The 19,700-nt window shown below is 44.4% G+C and overlaps 1 protein-coding gene across 2 annotated transcripts; it reads left to right on the forward strand.

Annotated features, from left to right (window-relative positions):
* Nucleotides 1-15,417: 15,417 nt before the first annotated feature.
* Nucleotides 15,418-19,492, forward strand: LOC120697471 (factor of DNA methylation 1-like). Of its 2 annotated transcripts, XM_039980724.1 has the most exons (8): nt 15,418-15,563; nt 15,726-15,862; nt 16,589-17,479; nt 17,582-17,763; nt 18,127-18,216; nt 18,305-18,592; nt 18,676-18,897; nt 18,987-19,492. In XM_039980724.1, exons 3-8 carry the CDS (start codon nt 16,612-16,614, stop codon nt 19,218-19,220), a joined length of 1,884 nt encoding a protein of 627 aa, XP_039836658.1. In that variant the 5' UTR covers nt 15,418-15,563; nt 15,726-15,862; nt 16,589-16,611; the 3' UTR covers nt 19,221-19,492. The 2 variants fall into 2 exon arrangements, with proteins under 2 accessions (XP_039836658.1, XP_039836657.1); XM_039980723.1 differs by lacking the exons at nt 15,418-15,563; nt 15,726-15,862 and having other exon boundaries at nt 15,887-17,479.
* The last annotated feature ends 208 nt before the right edge of the window (nt 19,493-19,700 follow it).

Consider the following 19,700-nt stretch of genomic DNA (forward strand, 5'->3'; position numbering starts at 1 on the left):
ATCAGTTTGGTGCCCGCCGTCCAAGATCTGTGGAACGCGTGGGAGATCCACTGCCTCATCCTCCTCAGCCATTTCCTGCAAGTCTTCCTCTTCCTCTTCGCCGGCACACGGCAGCGCAGCTCGCGGTGGCTGCCGCGCACCTTGCTGTGGCTCGCCTACCTGTCGGCCGACTCGGTGGCCGTCTTCGTGCTGGGCCACCTCGCCGTCCGCGCGAGCGAGCCGGGGCACCAGCTCATGTTGCTGTGGGCGCCGTTCGTGCTCGTCCACCTGGGCGGGCAGGACAGCATCACCGCCTTCTCCAGGCAGGACAACGAGCTGTACTGGCGGCACCTGCTGAACCTGGCGACCGAGGTCGCGGTCGCCGGGTACGTCGTGGGCAGGGCGTCCTGGCCGGACGCCCGGCTCAGGGCCGCCGTGGCGCTCGTCTTCCTCGCCGGGTGCGTCAAGTACGCCGAGCGCATCTGGGTCCTCTTCCTCGCGAGCCCAGGGAACCTCAAGTCGTGGAGCAGGTTTGTTCTGTCGAAGAAGCTAGAGTGGCGGCAGCGACAGCCGAGTAGGGAGGAAGCCGTGAAAATGACCAGGGACTCCCTTAATATTCTGATGTCGAAAGGTGGCTCATCATCAGGGCGTCAACTGTTCTTGGACGCCATGCCCCTCATACCTGATGTCATCTCAGCGGATGCTCCCCTCAACCAGACGCGCAACATCACCGTGGCCGCAAAAAATGATCTACCAGGTATGCTCAAGAAGTTTCTGCCCAGCGACAGCGACAGCCGCCTCAACGCCTACGAGCATGTGGGAGCACTTCTGGGATTCTGCTACCGGCGACTCTACACCAAGGACCTTCTTCGAGAACGCCACATTATTTACAATGACCATTGTCTTGGTCTTATCTTCTTCGCGGTATTGGACCTCATCTTCACGTGGGTTCCAATCCCAGTAGCCCTGGCACTCTTCATGGCCGCTGAAAAGGGGCTCCATACTAGCAGTAGATCAGCAGCAGCTGATATCTGGGTCTCCTACTTACTGCTTGTAGGAGCAATAGCCCTAGATGGGGCCTCTGCCGCCCGCTTCATTTTTTTCCCACTTAGCCATCAACTGTAATCAGCACCCTGGATATCGATGGTGCGCGGAACAGTGGTCACAAGAGATCGGACAGTACAACATGATCAAAAGTGCAGGCATGGGGTGGATAAAGCGACAGATTAGCCGCGATGTAACACGCCGACCCATCACAAAGGATCACACCTCCATCAAGAAGTTCATCCTCGACACTTTGCTAGTCTCCGGCACAATGAAAAAGTGGAACATTGCCAGCTCCCGTGGCCAGGTAGCGCTGAAGAAAGAAGTAGAAGTGCATTCATCAGGAGATTCTACTACCAGGAGGACACTGAAGGAAGCAGTAGAAAAGACTGTTCGAAGCGGTTTTGACTTCCCGACAAGCGTGCTCATCTGGCACATTGCAACAGAGATATGCTACTATTCTCATTCTGATCAGGTGGAGGAGCACAACTTGCTTAGGGAACAAAAGATGAAGGAGGACAAGCAAGTAAGCAGAGAATTATCACAGTATGTCATGTATCTTGTCTTCAAGTGCGGCGTGATGCTTACTACCAACTCCGAGGTTGTACATGACAAAGCTGAAGAAGAAATTGTCGGTGTCTTATCAAGTTTCCGACGGGATGATTTAGGCGACAAGGATGCTGTCATGAAGCTTTATGAAGCAGGAATCTCCAAGGATGATGAAATCCAGATGATCGAGCACCATGAAGAACCAGAGGAAAAGCAAGACTCGGATCATGAAGAATCGCCCGACATTGACAGGGATGCTTACAATCATATGAAGAAACTCCAGCAGAGCTTTGAAGCTCTCAAGTCTCCAGTGCTGCCCCGTGCATGCGCGGTGGCCCAGGAGCTCATCAGCATCGAGAACGAAGCTGACCGTTGGGACCTTATCGCCGCAGTGTGGGCAGAGATGCTCTACTACACCGCGGCTCGTTGTGGGGGTGGTTTCCACTACGAGCATCTAAGCACCGGTGGTGAGTTCGCCACGCATGTTCTCGTTCTCATGTATTTACTTGGTCCTTTCCTACCGCCAGCTTACCAGTATGTAAGGAACATGGCACCATTTATGTCATTTCGAGTGATTTTGATGATCGAATGACAACACAACACTTGGACTAATATGATTAATAAGATGACCATTCTCAGGCTTTTAGATTCAAGTGATGACAAAGAGAAAGAAAAGATAGGCGTAGCAAGGCCCGAAGGACCGCCCCTACGGGGGTTCCGCTACCCGGTTAGCGGACGGGGGTCGAGGGGGAGCCGCCCCTCGCATGTCTCAGGGCAGCGCCCTGAAAGCTCTTCAGTCAGTAGCACCGGAAGAACCGACGCCAAGGGCATCGGTGCATCCGATGGTAGTCGGAAGAACCGACGCTATGGAATTCTGTGGCTGAAGGAAATCAAAGCCAAGTCAGCTTATGGGCATCGGATGAACCGACGGGTCAAAAAGTGGCATCGGTGCATTGTGCGTCCTATGTTCCAGAGATGATGTCAAGAGCCCAGGAGAAGATTCTTCAGCACCGGTTCAACCGACGGTGCATCGGAGTATTGCGTCGGTGTAATGACGTTAGCGCCCAGGAGAAGATCCTTAAGCACCGGATGAAGCGGTGATGCTTCGGTACAAAACATCGGTTCAACCGGTGATCACTGCGTCAGCTGTCAGGAGTTCAACGGCTACTTCATGTCTTAGAGTGACCGGATGAACTGACGCTACCCCTGCCAGAGCCATCGGTTCTTCCGGTGATACGCAGATTTTTAGCTGACCGTTGGAGCAACAGCTACAAGACTTGGTGGCCTATATATACGCCTCACCCCGGCCATTTGAAGCTTGCTGGAGTTACTAGACTTCCCACACATACTCAAGAACATCTCCAAGCCATACAAAAGCATCAAGATCATATCCTTAGCCCTTAGCACACTTTGAGAGTGTTGTGTAAAGGTTAGCTCTTAGTGAGTGTGATTGCAAGTCCTTGAGCCTTTGTGCTGTGGTTCTCTAGTGAACTAAAACAAGAGCTTGGTGCGCCGGCACCTTGGAGCGTGAAGCTCGCCGGCAACGTCATCGACCCTCCGACTTGATGTGGAGCGGCGACGACATCTTTGTGCGGGGGACGTGGAGACCCCCATTCTTTGTGGAGAAGCTCCTTAGTGGAACCCGGGGCCAAGGTGACCGTGATTGTGTTCACGGAAGAGACTTGGTGGCCGAGTAGCAATACTCTTAGTGAGTGCTACAACAACGTGGATGTAGGTGTGCCTTTGTGGCTAACCGAACCACGGGATAAACACCCGCGTCAAGAGTTTGCTATCTTCTATCCCGCTCTTTAAGCTTCCGCATTTATTACTTGCAACATTTGTGCCTTTACTTTCATAGAGTAGTTTCTTGTTAGAAAAGGCTATAGGGTGCATAACTCTTTTGGGATAGGGGTTTCACACTAGAACAACCTAGTTGCACATCTAGATAGCTTGTTTTAGTTTAAATTTTGTGCAAACTAGTTGGAGCCATAGGTCAAAGTTTTTATTAGTGCCTAATTCACCCCCTCCCCCTCTTAGGCTAGAGCACCCGATTACTTTCACAGTAGACCCGAGTGATTTCATCGATCCTAAACTAAGGTAATGTATAGTCGTGTCAGGGTCGTGTAACTATAATCCAGCCTGACATTAGTAGTTTACTTTTTCACATTTTCCCTTCTTTTCCAAAAGGCTCTTTTTCTCGCATAAAGGAGCTCCACGTCGAATGTAAGATTTTTAACGAGGTGGATCCTATTGTAATCTACTCTAAAGTGAATAAAGAATATCATTCTTCTGAAACTTGAGCATGAGTCAAAGCAACAAAACGGTTGCAAAGATCGACTATAGCTAGACGATGTGTAATTCCTTGATCCGGATGTAACAGTTTAATTTATTTTCTTTTTTTTTCGTAAAAAGGAGCTTTATTTTAATTAACTACTAGACGTTAGTTATAGGATTACATTGATTGAATCTCGACAAAGGTCCAGGGCACATGCAGTGACGCAGCTGTCCTCCGATCCCTAGCCAGACCGCGGTATGAACATTGAACCTAGCTAGCACTAGCAGTGGCGGAGGTGGCAGAATTTTACGCCTAGCTACTTATCTAAGCGCTTAAGGCACTCAAACCGGTACACGTACCGATTACATTTACATTAGCGATAGCTTAAAAGTTTCTTAATTGCATGATTTGGATTATCCCCAATTCCAAGTCTAATTGTACAATTTAAACTCAATGAAAACTTGAAAAGCTTTAAAGAAAGCGAACCTGAGCCTCGCAAGTGAGTAGGACATTTGAAATGAATCATACACCAATTTGTTCGAATTTAGTAAAGAAAATGGGGATTGCATTGCAGGATTGGAGAAAAAAAATGAACTGCTTGCTGCTTGATGTTGTTTCTGTTAATCTGTTTGCCTGCCCAGTGTTCGGCGCCGCCGTTCAGGCAGAGCTCCAGGCGCCGCCGCGCCTGCCTCTTGGCGAGGCGCCACGCGCCTGCGCCAGCTCTCCCTCCGCGGCTCCGCCTGGCCGCCGGAATGCCAAGATTCCAAGTGGCCATGTCGTCGACACCGCCAGCAGCCGCTTGCCCGCTCTAGTGTTGGGAGCAATCGAGCAGAGCAGATGCGAGGTCGCGAGCAGAGCGCGGGGGTGTGCTGTGGGGGTCTGGGCGCCTGGGGACTTGGTGGCGCCTTTTTTCATTTTTATATTTTAAAAAATTAAAATTTCAAAAATATATGGCTGTTCCAAGAAATTTCAAAAATAGCCCCTGTTGCCCAGGGGGAGGGCGACAGGCCCCCTGTCGCCCAGGCAAGGGGCGACAGGCCTTTTTGTAAAAAAAAATTTACAATCCGGTCCTCGGTCAGCGCGGCGCGGGGGCTCGGCGGGGGGGGGGGGGGGGTGGCGGTCGCCCCCCCAACGGGCGACAGGGGGCCCCCTCGGGCGACATGGTCACCCCTCTATATAAGCCCCCCATCCCCATTCCCTCCTCATTTGAGCCCAAAAATTCCACCAAAAATCCAAAAAAAAAAGAGAGGAACTTCCACCAAAAATCCTGGAAAAAAGAGAGGGGTGAGGAAAAGGGAAGCGGCGAAGCCCTGTCCGATTACGCACTTGTGATCAGCAGGTAAATATATTTGAATCCATTGATATTGTATAGCAATTTAATATAATTAGTGCTATAGTAGAACAATTTAAGTACGAGTTCGAGGATAGAATTAATTTTTGGATAGTGAAATATAGAATTGTAAATTTATAATGACAGTACCTTATTGATATTACAGCATAAGGCAATGGCTACCTCCAATTCTGGAGGATTTTCAAGGACCGAAGAAAAATCTAGTATAATACTTGATATCATGACACATCTTTTAATCAGTAAGAAGTTGGATCCATTAGCGGATGATACGATAGAGATGGTGTTGTCCAAAATAGTAGAATTTAAAGATTTCACAATGTTTCGAGGGATTACAACGGAAGATGTAAAGGGACACCTGCTAGAACATCGGAATATATACATGAGAGTATGTGAACTAGCGAATCATCCTAATGTCATTGGATTCTTACAAAGTTCTTGTAAGATATGGATGTGGCCAGAGGTGTATGAGATGCACATTAAGGTAACTCTCATTTAGTTCTAATTTCGTCCATCATTTGGAATCTATATTTTTAAAATAGTAAAATTGTTGTTGAATTATATGCCAGGATTACCCCGAGGACACGGAGTTGATTAACAAATCGATACTAATTTTCCGTAAATTGGTATGTATTTTCGGTGGACTTATGCCGCAAACTAGGCGAAGGAGGTGGAGAAGATCTTCGGGTGATAGTACTTGGCCTCCACAAGAACAGATGACCGGAGGTTCGTCAAGTCATGCTTTAGCACCTCAAGCAACAAGTTGTGTTAACTGGAATGACGACATGGATGACTTCATGGCCCCCAAACCATGGCCTCCAACACATGATGTTCCTCCCCCTATACATGAACCTAGATCCATGAAAGAGAGAAAGGGAAAGGGAAGAGATTCGTCAAGTCATGCTGCGGCACCTCAAGCATCACCATCTGTTAACTGGGATGACGACATGGATGACTTTATGCCCCCCAAACCATGGCCTCCAACACATGATGTTCCCCCCTTGTACATGAACCTAGATCCAGAAAAAAGAGAAAGGGAAAAGCAAGAGGTTCGTCGAGCCATACTACACCACCTGCAACACCACCATCTGTCAACTGGGATGACGACCTAGATGATTTCATGCCATGATCTATAACATATGATGTTCATCGGTTTAAGATGTATTCACATTTAGTATTGTTAATGTTGTATTATGCTTGTATGTATGTCTCGTACCTAACTTGCATTCACTGGACATGTGCATAATGTCGAGTTTGAATCGTAGTTAATCCAAATGGAGCATCGAAGCATAAACATACCATCTATCGTAAGTAATGGAAATACAAAAGTGATAAGAGGTGAACGTTGAAGTGTACAAATAAGCAGTCCACAGCTATCTCATTACAAATAAACATCAGAGATATAAACATCGGATATATTTAACCACCCCTAGGGCGGCGGACCCTCTTAGCCCTCTGCTGGGCACGGACATGGCCCTCGGAGTAGGTGTGACGATCCGGAGACCTCACCTCTCGCTCAGGACGCAAAAGGGGCTGCGGTGTATGCTGCTGAGAGATCCCAAGTGGTGCTCCTCTTAGCTGTGAATACCCCAAGACATCGGGGTCACCGTGCACGCCAGGTGAGTTTGGAGTCAAGCTGTCGAGTTCGTCTAAGGTGACGCCCTCGTTATCTGGAACGAACGTACTCGAAACAAACCCTGCGTAACATATAAACATAAACCAACATATGTTGCGAGGTAAATTAGTGAGTGTATTGAGAGAGTGTTTTGTACCAGGTCAAAAGGAGGAAGAAGGTATGGCACTCGCATCGGGGTAGAATCCTACACATAAAATGCGGATGTTAGCGTACGCTCGTGTCTTTCGTCATGACATGTAGAAACCGAAATATGAAACATAAACGAACCTGTGTAGGCCGATATCTGTGGCCCCGGTACCATCCCTGGATACGGCCCGCCAACTGGTGGTGCCCCTCTAAACATTCCAGTATAGCCGAATGCAGTAGCTGGATCGTATCATGTTTGTGATATTAGTAAATATGTTGCAACACTTGATCTAATTTTAAAGAGATATCTATGTTACCTGCAGTTGTGTAGTATTGAGACGTCGGCTGGTGCACGGTCGCCGGAGACGGGAACGACGACGAGGCCTGGGACGACCCGTGGATGTCTTCATACTGCACACGGCTTCCCAAGTTGTGCAGTACTGAACGCAACTGGTCACGCTGCCTCGACCATGCCTCTGTCTGCTCAAACTGGGTCATTGGGGATCCGGCACGTACCCTCATCAGGTAAGTCGAGCAGTCTATCTCCATCATGTTGCAAAGGCGAAACTGCATCCATTGAGTAAAGTAACAGTTAGTAACACATGAATTATCTTATGAATATTAATATATATGCTAATATGATCAAGAGACTCACCGCGCCAGCTAGTGCCTCCACGTGGTGCCGGGCATAGCCATCCTGAGGTCTCGTCTGGTGTGCCTGCGGGTGAGTGTCAACATAAACCAGACGAGCCCGAGTCCGGGGTAAGTACCAGGTGAGGTAAGCCCTAAAAGAACTGTCTGTGTGTGGTCCTGTTGGATGCACCAAGTGCTCGTCTGCCTGTTCCCATTGGTCCACCCACGGCTGCATCTTGGTGAGCCAATCAGTTGAGCATGGCAAGCCACTCCTTGACAACCTACAAAAGTGGACCACGAAGAATCGTTAGATTCGACACGAATGTATGAGCCAAGTTCATTCATAATTACTTGTGATCCTCACGACTGACACGCTCCAACGCGGTGGGCACCAGAAATTCCTGGCGCTGCACAAAGGAATACCGACGAATACATAAGTGATAAACAAAAATATTTCATTACATACCTATCAACCCAATCGTGGTGTATAGAGATCTGCTCCCCAGGTGGACGAGGACGTAGCACCTCTAGGGCTCGGTGCTCAACTGCTGCAAAGAAAGACATGTGGCTCGAGTCGATAACTGGGTCTAGCAAGGAGTCCATCTCCATACCTACATTCAAAAATATATGAGAACACATAGGTATATTACAGATAGGTTCGATACAAATTGGACGCACGATATTTATACATTACAGATAGGTTCGACACAAACTGGACGCATGATTGATACATAGGTACATATATGTTCCAGACAAACTAGACGCACGATTAATACATATTACAGATAGGTTCGATACAAACTCCACGCTCGATTAGTATAAAGGTACAAACTACACACTGGTGGATCATGACACCGAGTGCCTTCCACGAGCAATTCTCGCCGATGGTCGTCTGAACGTAGGAGGTGCTCCATCTCTTGGATTTCCGGAAGGACCGACGTCAGCAGCATCATGAAGTGCATTCTGAGGACACTTCTTGTAGTTGTGACCCAATACTCCACATTGGCTGCAATGCTTTTGTGCCTTGCTTGCCTCGGACTGGTCCATACCATTCCGAATACGATGTATTTGACGGCGGCCTTTGCCTTTCTTAGTGGCTGGATCAGGAATAAACATCTTATCCTCATTATCCTGAATGAAAGGTCACACTATTCCAATCCCGTATACCTCATATTCTCATGTGGATACAGCTGCTTCATTGCTGAAGTAAGGTGAAACAAATACTCCTGGCTGCAACCCAGACTCTGCACATGCCGCAATAAGATGCGAGCATGGCATAAGCAATAACTTAGGCTTCATGCAGGAGCTGAAGACTTTGCCATCTACTATAATCAAACTCTCCTGTACCACCCTATTTCTACGGATACCACGACCAGTTCTATCCTTACATAGAACCTCAAATCTATGCTCCATTGTACCTGTCGATATGACACGGTGTAGTTTAGCCTTTTCTATCTTCTGTTGCATATATTATGTCACTCTTGTGCAAAACTGAATTTGGGGGTTGCTGATATTTATGTTTGCAGCCATGTAACACTCTCTGAAATACTTCATGCACCCATACATGATGAACTCAACAATTCCTAAAAGAGGAAAGGCACGACAACACCGCATAACCATATTGAAACACTCTGCATGGTTTGTTGTCTGAATATCATACCGCATTCCGTTAGTATCATAAAGAAATGGCCATTTCTCCTTAGGTGCACCTCGAATCCAGTGTGAAAATGGCTTCTCAATTGAATTCGTAGCCTCTGCAGCCTGACTCGTGCTGGTTCCTGATGCCCTTACCTTCACTTGCTCTGCAGTCAACTGATCAAGCATCTGCCATAAAGCATTGAATTTTCTCTGTTGATTTTGGATGCACAACCTCTTAATCATGTTCTTAAGATCCTTGTTCTTGAAGTGGTCATAGAAGTTTGCACTCATATGCCTAATGCACCACCTGTTGTGGACATCGGGCCATAATGGAGGCGTTGTCGCAGTTCCGCGTTGCAATTTCATTATTGATTGTAGCAGACCTGCATGCCTATCACTAATAAGGCACACATCTGGACGTGCAGCAACAACATGAACCTTCACTCGTTCAAAGAACCAATACCAACTTTCTAAGTTCTCATTCTCAACAAATGCAAATGCGAGCGGAACTATTTGGTTGTTGCAATCTACCCCAATTGCGGTGAGTATCTGACCTTTATACCTTCCAGTCAGAAATGTGCCATCAATACAGATCACCGGAAAACAACACTGAAATGCCATAACACAGGCACCTAGGCAAAAGAAGGCTCGTTGCAGAATGCTTTGCCCCCTAGTCACGGCTGGTACGAGGTATGTGTCATAAAAGCTTCCAGGATTTCTAGCAACAACCTGGGATAACATACGAGGTAGGTTATCATATGATGCCTCGTATGTGCTGAACCGCATCTCGAACACCTTTTGTTTAGCCCGCAATGCCTTCAAATAACTAATGGTGTACTGGTAAGTCTGCTCAATGTGTCGAACAATCATTTTTGTCTCATAATTTAGGTTGTCCATAATCAACCAATATATTTGCTTTGCAACAAAGTCGCATGATATATTGCGATGTGTGGGCTGAACTTCTAACAGCAAACAAGTGTGCTCTGTCACAATGGAACATTTCCAGTTCGACTTCCATTTTCCCTTGAATGCATATACTCGCCATGGACATCCATCATTCACACACTTCACCTCATATTCTTTACTGCCAGACTTCACGACTCTAAATTCTCGCTTCAATGATATTGCCCATAGTCTCACAGCATCTTTTACGGCTTCAATGTTTGGATATGTTACACCTTGCACTACCTCATTCCCTCTGTACTCCCACTCCTGATTTCGTACGTCTTCTACGACATGATTGCCAAAACCATGCTCCATCCACTCTTTTGGCAATGAATACTGCTCGTCATCAGATGAGCTCTCATATTCTTCCATCTCCATTGCGGCTTGGTCTTCTGCCTCCATCTCGTCCACGATGCTATGTATTCTCTCACCGTCATCAGTAAGGCCCTGTGGTCCGATGTTTTGGTTCTCTATCTCTTCTGACTCGTCTTGCTCAACATAGTTGGTCTCTCTTCGAATACTCGGAGTTGCTTGATCTGCACCATGTCGGATTTCAGTTTGTGTCTTCTCCCGAGTTTGAACAAGAATGGCCAGAGGCCACACACGCTCTAGAGCTGCTTGTATGTACTTCTGCCAGTCATCAGTGCTGTGTATCATCATCAATTCCCATAAATCACTTTCTACTTCCCAATTAACAAGAGAATGGACGGTCATCATATGTGTCTCCGGATCAACACAGAAACCACGCTGCAGCCACTTATATATGGAACCAAAACTCCTCTCCAGAGGTTTATCTATGGCGCTAGATGTGCACTTAAAAACAGAAATGTCTACTCCATTTGGCCCATACAAAATATTGTAGTCACCAAAAAATACTTAAAACTGCATCTTGCTCGACATATCTGTATATCACAGAATACTTATCGAGTTATACTCTTTACTTCACTACCTCATTCAATAATCCGTAAAAACTAAGTATGTATTTCAAGTACAACATTTAAGTATTCATAACTACGTGATGACACTCAAATTCTATACTGAATTATAAGCAAAATTCTATTCTAAATCGTAATTAATTTATAAACACGTCTCTAATAGTACTGCAACTGTAATAATAAACACGTAGTCTTAATTTCCTAAACTAATAATAAACGCGTATCCTTAAACTCCTACTTAAATTGGTTCTACTATAGCACTAATTAAATTTAATTACTCAACAATATCAATGGAAAAATACATAAGTTAAATATAATTACTTGCAGATCATAAGTGCGCAATCCGGCAGGGCTTCGCCGCTTCCCTTATCCTTACCCCTCTCTTTTTTTCTGAATTTTTGGTGGAATTTTTGGGTTTAAATGAGGAGGGAATGAGAGTGGGGGGCTTATATAGAGGCGGGACCCTGTCGCCCGTTGCCCCCCCCCCCACCCCGAGCCCCCGCGCCGCGCTGACCGAGGACCGAATTGTAAATTTTTTTTTTCAAAAAAGGCCTGTCGCCCTGCCCATGGGCGGCAGGGGCCCATTTTTGAAATTTCTTGTAACGGCCATATATTTTTGAAATTTTAATTTTTTTAAATATAAAAATGAAAAAAAGCCTTGGTGGCGAGCGCTCGTTATCTAGTGGCCGCCAGGATGGGCCAATGGCTGTGAAATAATTAGGACGGCAAAGACTGGGCCATTCGATATAAATTCTTGTTGGGCCGTTGCTGAGGACGAATGAGGAACGCTCGGTGGTGATCCTCGGTGCCCAAATCACACGAAAAATCCATTTTCCTTAGCGGAGGGGATATCATCATTAGTTACTATTGTTTTTTACTCTAAACTTCAAACGAAACGAGGGATATCACAAAAACATAAAAAAACTATAAAACAAATAAAAAGACTAGGAAATTAAGCCTTAATCTTTTTCTTCATTCTCACTTCATCATCGACCTAGTAATGATATCATCACGCGGTACTAATCCATCACATCTCTCGTCCGCGATGTGCGGTCCGATATCTTCAAGCCGGGTTCTAATCATATAAAAATTTTGAACTAAAAAATTTAAGAGCTATGTTGGACTGTGAAAAGACCATTAGAGCTATGATCCATTATCACTCCTGCCTTGTTTGGCACCCAACCAAATAAAGAAACTATCATCCAACTTTCCCCTCACTCTCCTACCTATCCTAGCAAGCCACGTACTACATGTAACTTATTTCAAAAAAATATAATTTACTTCAAGCACCTCGAGCAAAATCAAGCACCACTACTAAGGAGTTGCTCTCCACCACCTTTGAGCAGCGGCGGAACCAGAAATTTTGAATAAGAGGGGCCGAGCAGATACTTTATACTATACGTGAGAAACATATCAAGATATATATACGTGTTCCTAATATTTTAGATAGAAAAAATACTTTACATATGTTCTGTTTGCACTTTACAACTTCGCAGACGTATTGCGAATTTGTATTCTCTTTCTTTCATAAAATAATATCAAATGTCTTCGTTTTTTTAGTTTGACCATGTTTTCTGAAAAAAATTATAACATACTCCCTCCGTCCCACAAAGAGTGTAGTTTTAGGAAATTTCAGACACATTACTTATCTAAACAAATGACTTTGTTACCCCTAATTATTTCTACCAATTATGATTGAAAACCGCATTATTTATTTGGTTTTCTAGAAATGTAGGGTATTCACTACCGGAAAACGGTATTTTGCCGTGTGCTAGAATCTTCGCCGTGTGCATTATTTCGGGCACACGACGAAGACCTTTTTTACCGTGTGTCGCCAGAAGAACACACGGCAAAGCAAAAACACACAGAAAACCTTACTCTTCGCCGTGTGCCAAGGGCCATCACACGGCAAACCTTGCTCTTCGCCGTGTGCCAGAACCAAGGACACACGGCGAAGTCTGAAAGTTCACCGTGTGTCCACGGTGCAGACACACGGCGAACAGACGCCGACGCCGTCAGCTAGCCCGGACGGCGTCTTCTCGCTTTTTTTCGCCGTGCGCCTATATATACACACGGCGAAAAGGTTCGCCGTGTGCGCGGCTTTTGACACACGGCAAACAAGGGCTTCGCCGTCCCTGTAGCTGCCGTCGGCGCTTTGCCATCGGCGAACAGAAATGTCATGCTACTTTAATTATTAGCACATATTTAGTTAACCAAATAGAGTCCCAATACTTAATAATTAGGGTAATTAGGGGTAGGAGAGTCTTTTATATAGCCATAATTTATTCTAAAAACTCCAGAATGCCTTATATTTGGTGACGGAGGGAGTAATATTGGAGTCTTTGGGTTGGATTTGACTAGTATTTAGTTAGCTGCCTAGGTAGATGTGTATACGTGCACCGTTCAATATGTGTTGTTGGGTTTGTTAAGGACGATAGCCGAAAAACTTAAGTACAAAGCATCGTTGCATTGATTGACCTTTGTGTTGGGCTTTAGAATATAGGTGGGGGTTAAAAATTTTCACTGATTTTAGGGGGGGCCGTGGCCCCTGCTCGCCCCCCCTGGTTCCGCCGTTGCCTTTGAGTCCAGGTGGATCATAATGAGAACCTTACTCTCCCCTCTTGGAGCACCCTCAAATAAAAGACAACATTGGAGCTGCTCTAAGAATTTTAGTCTTTTTTTTACAAAATATAGTACGATGCAGATATTCATATACACAAATACATATTGTTGATATAAAATATTAATTATTTACTACCATCATCTATTATCATATTATTTGGCCAACAAAAGAAGCATCCACGTTCGCTCTCAAGGCCTAGAAATTCCCACGTTAATCAAAGAAAAAAGAAAAAAGAAAAATTACCCACCACTGCCATTACGATAAAAACTAGTCTAAAATACCCCCATGTTAATTAAAAAATATCCACCATTATCACTATTGAATAATTAAAATTAAAAAACCCGTAGCTAGGAGATTTTGTATTGATTGCGTGAGTCACCTAGCTAGGAGACAACATTGTATCATCACGTGTCCATATATATAGGAGATATATTTACTTATTTTAAATATTTTGGTGACATCCGCGGTCGCGTCTCGACAGCACAGTTCTGTTTCAGCCATGTGGAACCAAGTAGGACATCCACGGCCGCCGCGGCGATTGCTGTCTGAACCACCACTGTTTGATCGCCCGTGATTCCTCGAAGCTGTTTCAACCACGTAGCTTCTCAGGCGCTTGATTCTGGCGTCTTGAAGTCATAGATTGATTTCTCTTCAACGCCGATGTCTTGCAATCATTGGTTGATTAATCTCCCCAGCGTTTTCCAATCTTCACAGAAAAGTGTAATCTTATATATCAAAAAAAGTAACAGCACAAGTAACAAATAGAAAAAATAAAAAACTGCAAATGTAACACTAGAGATGGTAACATTTAGCCGCGCAAATACGCGGGTGGCCTTCCTAGTTATGACTAAAACTATAACTATTACTATTAAAGTGAGATAAAAAAACTCAGCACTGGAGTACTAGGCTTTAAGGCTCGGTCTGTTTGGAAGTTGTAGTTTCGATGAATGGTGGAACTAAGCCATGGGTACGAAACCTGTCCCTCAAATTTTTGATGGGTATAAAAATTGCAAAAAAAAAAAACTCAATTTGGCTTTTATATGGAGTGTATCATCTTTGTGCATTGTATAGCCCAGCATATGCGCCAGTTAAGTATTTTACAAATTATTGTATTTCTCTAAAACTAAAAAAATATTTTTATCAAACGGGCCTAAATTAAACTCCCAACAAACAAAAAATAAAATATGACTAAATTCGAAACCTCGTGTATATATATTCCTTCAACTCTCTCTTAGCTTGTAATTTATTCTGTTCGGCTGCAACCAGGCAATAATATTTTCCTCTCACATCAAACTAATACCAGCTACCATTCAGCAGTATTTTTTCCCTGTTTTAAAAAACATTTTAAAAATACGTTTAATCTTGATTAAACTCTAAACTTTGGCCTAGCGTTACGTTTAATCACAGTGTCGTTTAATCACAAAAGACGTTTAATCTACGTTTAATCACAAAAAACTCTAGACCATAGGCTAGCATTCACCTAGCGTCTAGTATTTTTTAAAACCTTATTTTTTTCACAACAAATCAATATCAGACTACTAACCACAGTCAGTCGGACAGAGTGATTATTATTGCCTCTAGGAATTGGGTTCTAATTTTCTCCACTTTTTTAATGTAGAAAGTGCACACACCACACATTACAGCATACATGCTCCGTTTTAACTGCGGACGCACTGGCTTCCTTCATTTCGCTTCATGGCTCGCTTTCTCTTCTTCCCCACTCCGGCGGCGCCGCGGCGGTGAACCCAAGCCTAGCGATCGTCGCCAAGTAACCAAGCAAGCGGGAGCGCAGCCGCACAAGAAACCCAACTGCTTCGCCCCGCCCCCCTCAGGTGAGAATGCGCTGCAGCGAACCCTTCTTCTTTCTCCCCCAATTCCATTTCTCCCCTCAAGCAAATCGCTCGAACGCCCTTGCTTTATTTTGGAGTTTTCTCTCCACCTTTTTCTTTCCAAATTTTTTTTTGAAGAAAATCTAGTTCCTTCCTGTGTTGTAGACTGCGGTCCCGCGGATTCACAGCTGCGATCTTATCCACGAGCGAACCGACGGCGTGCTTTGCGGTGTGGAGTGGAGCGGGAGCTGCCCACAAAAACCACATTTTGGGGGTTTTCTTGGACCTCACCTCATCATCAAGTATTTCGATTTCCCCCCTCTTTTTCTTTGTACCCCCGATTCTTTATGCATGTTAACATCGATTATTGCATCAATGCTGGCAAATTTACCATTTTTCCAAAAGTTTGATAAAATCGATTACCGTATTGATGGAGGAGGGTTTTACAAACGACCAAGAATAGACCAGTGCATTACCGTGTTGAGTTAGTTTATGCATATTTGTTCCAAGGCGCTCTACTTTCCTTGGTGCTCTATTCTTGAATTCGTCAGGGGCCTTGTCTAGGATATAAAACCCCAACCCTCGTGCACTTCCCCAGTCGGAGCTTACTGTAGCTTAATTTTTGCGCTAACCAAGTCTAATATGCATTACTTGCACTGGATGCGCCTTGTTGTTGTTGAAACAAAAAATGGTGGTAGGAGAGTTGGATTGACCTTTTCTGTAAGGTATTTATCAGATTGTGGCGTTATTGTGATGGGTGAAGTTTGAACTGATATATGGCAAGATGCTATACGGGAGTAGAAATCTCTTACATTAAGCTTCAGTCTCTGATTCAATCTGTATTCAACTGTTAGATTAAGATTCAAACGCTGATTCAGCATGTATTTACTGGTCCTGTCCTATATTATGTGTAGTTGTGGTATTTCCTCTTTTATGTATGCTTGTTTAACATACTGTTTATTGAGAGATGATAACATCATTTTTGTCCTGTTCTCGGAATTGGCTTTTTCCCTCCCTCGGGCCTCAAGGTTGCTGGCCCTCGCCTTCTGCAATGGACTACACCTCGGATGGAGATTCTGATGTTGAAGCTTATGGGGCCAGCACTTTTCAGCTTCTGGTATCAGGAAATTTAAAGGTGATGAGTGATGAAGGTGTGTACCGATGCCCATTTTGTTCAGATGAAGAGAAGGAATACAGCCTAGATGACCTGTTGCAGCATGCCTTGGGAGTAGGGGATGCTCGTGACCTGCAGGCGAAAGAGAAGACAGACCACTGTGCTCTTGCAAAATATTTGAAGAGTAAGCCAGCTGAATCAACATGTGGCTCACTGTTGCAGCCAATGCTTATAGATCCACAGGTTCATCAACATACCAGAGACGAGCAGTTTGTCTGGCCCTGGATGGGTATCCTAGTCAATATGCCAAATGAATTCTTTGGCAAAAGTGCGAATAGGCTGAAGGAGCATTTGTCATCTTTCCATCCAGTTAAGGTGCATCCAGTCTATAACAGAGGTAGTCCCACGCGTGATGCAATTGTTGAGTTTGGGAAGGACTGGGGTGGTTTTAGGAACGCACGGGCCTTCGAGAGTCACTTTACGATGAAAGGGTACAGCAAAAAGTGCTGGAAGGAAATGAAGTGCGGACGTACAGAGCCTGTTGGGTGGATGGCAAGGGCTGATGATTACAATTCTCTTGGGGCAATAGGTGAGCTACTGAGAAAAAATGGTGATCTGAAAACTCTCAGTGATATTGAGAATGATGGGACAAATAAAACTGACAAACTGATGGCTAATTTGGCTTGTCAAGTTAAAAAAAAGGAGATGCATTTAGAGAAACTTGAGTCTGAGTACAACAAGAGATCTGCATTGCTTGACACACTGATGCAGAAGAGGGAACAGCAGGAACAGTCGTATACTCGAGGTACACAAGAATATCTGGTTATTTATGCATACAATTTGAATTAATTATATAGATGTAGCGGTAAGTTCTACTGACCTATATTTTGTATTTCACTATCATTAGAAATCCTCAAGATGCGACAGCTTTCTCAACAAAATACACAAAGAGTTGTTGACGAGAACCGGAAGCTACGGTCAGATCTTCAGGGAATGGTGGATGAGCTTTGTACAAGAAACAAACACATTGAGGAGTTGGCTGCACAGAGTGAGTGCAACAGTAGGGAGCTTGAGTTAGAGAAGCAAAAGGTGAGAGATTTCATTTTCCAGCAGCGCATTTTTTTAATAAAAACAGTAAGGTAACAGCTTGCCAATTTGTGTAATGTGTTTAGTTTTCAGTTTTCTTGTATCCTATGACAACACATGTTGTCAAAATGATGAAAATAATCTACTGATGGTAATCACAATGTTCTATGCTTGAAGAAAACATCAGTGTTATACCTATCATGGAGCAAAACTTTTAATGTTCTCATTGTCATAGTGAATGAATGAAGACAGCCTTTGGGTGTCATCTAGCATTGTAATATGAGCAGAATGCTGAGTGAAAAACTGAAAATTAGACAACTTCATGCATGTAACTTACACAAGGTACATGTGTCTTTTTCTGTGTAGAATGCATTGAAAGCCAATCATCTTAGGTTGGCCGCATTGGAGCAGCAGAAAGCTGATGAAAATGTTAATAAGATTATGGAGAGACAAAAGGTTAGCCCCTGCTTCCTTGATGTGTTTGTGTGCTGTTTTATTCTGAATGACTCATGGTTGTGGGTGTTTTGCTATGAGAAATTGTCAGAGAGAGAAAGAAGCTGTTCTAGAAATGCTTCTGAGGCTGCACACACAGTCGGAAAAGAAGCTCAATCTTGAATTAGACATAAAGCACTTGATGGGAAAATTACAAGTGATGGAGCTGAAGCCAGGAGATGAAGGTTCTGAATCCAGCAAGAGGATAGATGAACTAAAAGAGGAGCTCAGTGAGAAGATAACTGAACTGAATGATGTGGAAAGCTTTAACCAAATTTTAATTACTAAAGAAAGCAAGAACAGCGATGAGTTGCGAGAAGCTAGAGAAGTGCTGATAGATGTATGATACTTTTTACACCATACCACTCAGTTTCATTGTGAGCACTTGCTGTTTATGAGAATTCATGTTTGGCCCAATTGCAGTCTCTGCAGGGTTTGTCTGGCACCACTAGTTCCCAGACACAGATAGGCATCAAGAGAATAGGCGAGCTTGACTCCAAAGCATTTCTGAACATGTGCAAGCGAAAATTTGCTGCAGAGGATGCTGAAACCGAAAGTGCTATCCTTTTTTCAAAGTGGCAGGATGAAATTAAAAATCCAGAATGGAATCCTTTCAAAGTTATTATGGTTAATGGGAATGTTCTGGTAAGAGTCTTTGCCTTTTGTCATCTTGGTATCGATTGTCATTCTTGTATCCGAAAGCATTGGAGCATCGGTTGTATATGCCTGTGTAGGAAGTAATCAGGGAGGATGACAATAAGCTCCAAGAACTGAAGGAGCACAGCGAAGAAGCCTATGCTGCGGTAACAAAGGCACTAACTGAGCTGAAGGTGGGCAATGGCAGGAGGGAACCTTTCCTTGAGCTGTGGAACTACAAGGAGGGGCGGAAAGCCCAGATGAAGGAAGCGATTCAGCATGCCCTGGAGCTGTGGAAAGCAAGCAAGGCAAATGGCAAGAAAAGGCGTTGACGCAGTGGTTTCATCCTGGTTGATTCAAGGCCCTAGAATGAGACTACTGCAGTCTTATAGACTTATTATTTTGGTGTGCAGTGCAATGGTAGTTAACCAGTTAACCTGGTGCCTTTTGCTGGATCTTCATATCTAACTACTCTGAACCATCCTGGTGGTAGGCAGTGTGATGTCAAAAATATTTAGTACCAAGTAGAACAAATGCTGCAATTCTGCTCCAACCAATAGACTAATCAAGTGCAGAAATACTGTCCATCGTTCAGTTCATGTGATTTACACTTTTACATATTGCACAATGCGATGTTCATACATATATTGCTTCTTTGAAGACCATCCAACTCAGTCTCAAACAGGTTACGGTAGACTTTGGCTGAACTCCTTAAAACCCAAACTTTTAGCACAATTTTATCCTGTGACATATTTGGAGGACACAATAAGCCGCATAATCATTGATACATATTTCTTTGTTGAGGCAAGTGT

This window comes from Panicum virgatum, chromosome 3K, assembly GCF_016808335.1.
Source record: "Panicum virgatum strain AP13 chromosome 3K, P.virgatum_v5, whole genome shotgun sequence".
NCBI classification, from domain to species: Eukaryota; Viridiplantae; Streptophyta; class Magnoliopsida; order Poales; family Poaceae; genus Panicum; species Panicum virgatum.

Coding starts and splice junctions, on each gene's coding strand:
- LOC120697471 (XM_039980723.1), top strand. CDS start 16,528: ATGATAACATCATTTTTGTCCTGTTCTCGGAATTGGCTTTTTCCCTCC. Junction 18,217..18,304: donor AGATTATGGAGAGACAAAAG/GTTAGCCCCTGC, acceptor AGAAATTGTCAG/AGAGAGAAAGAAGCTGTTCT. Junction 18,593..18,675: donor CTAGAGAAGTGCTGATAGAT/GTATGATACTTT, acceptor GCCCAATTGCAG/TCTCTGCAGGGTTTGTCTGG.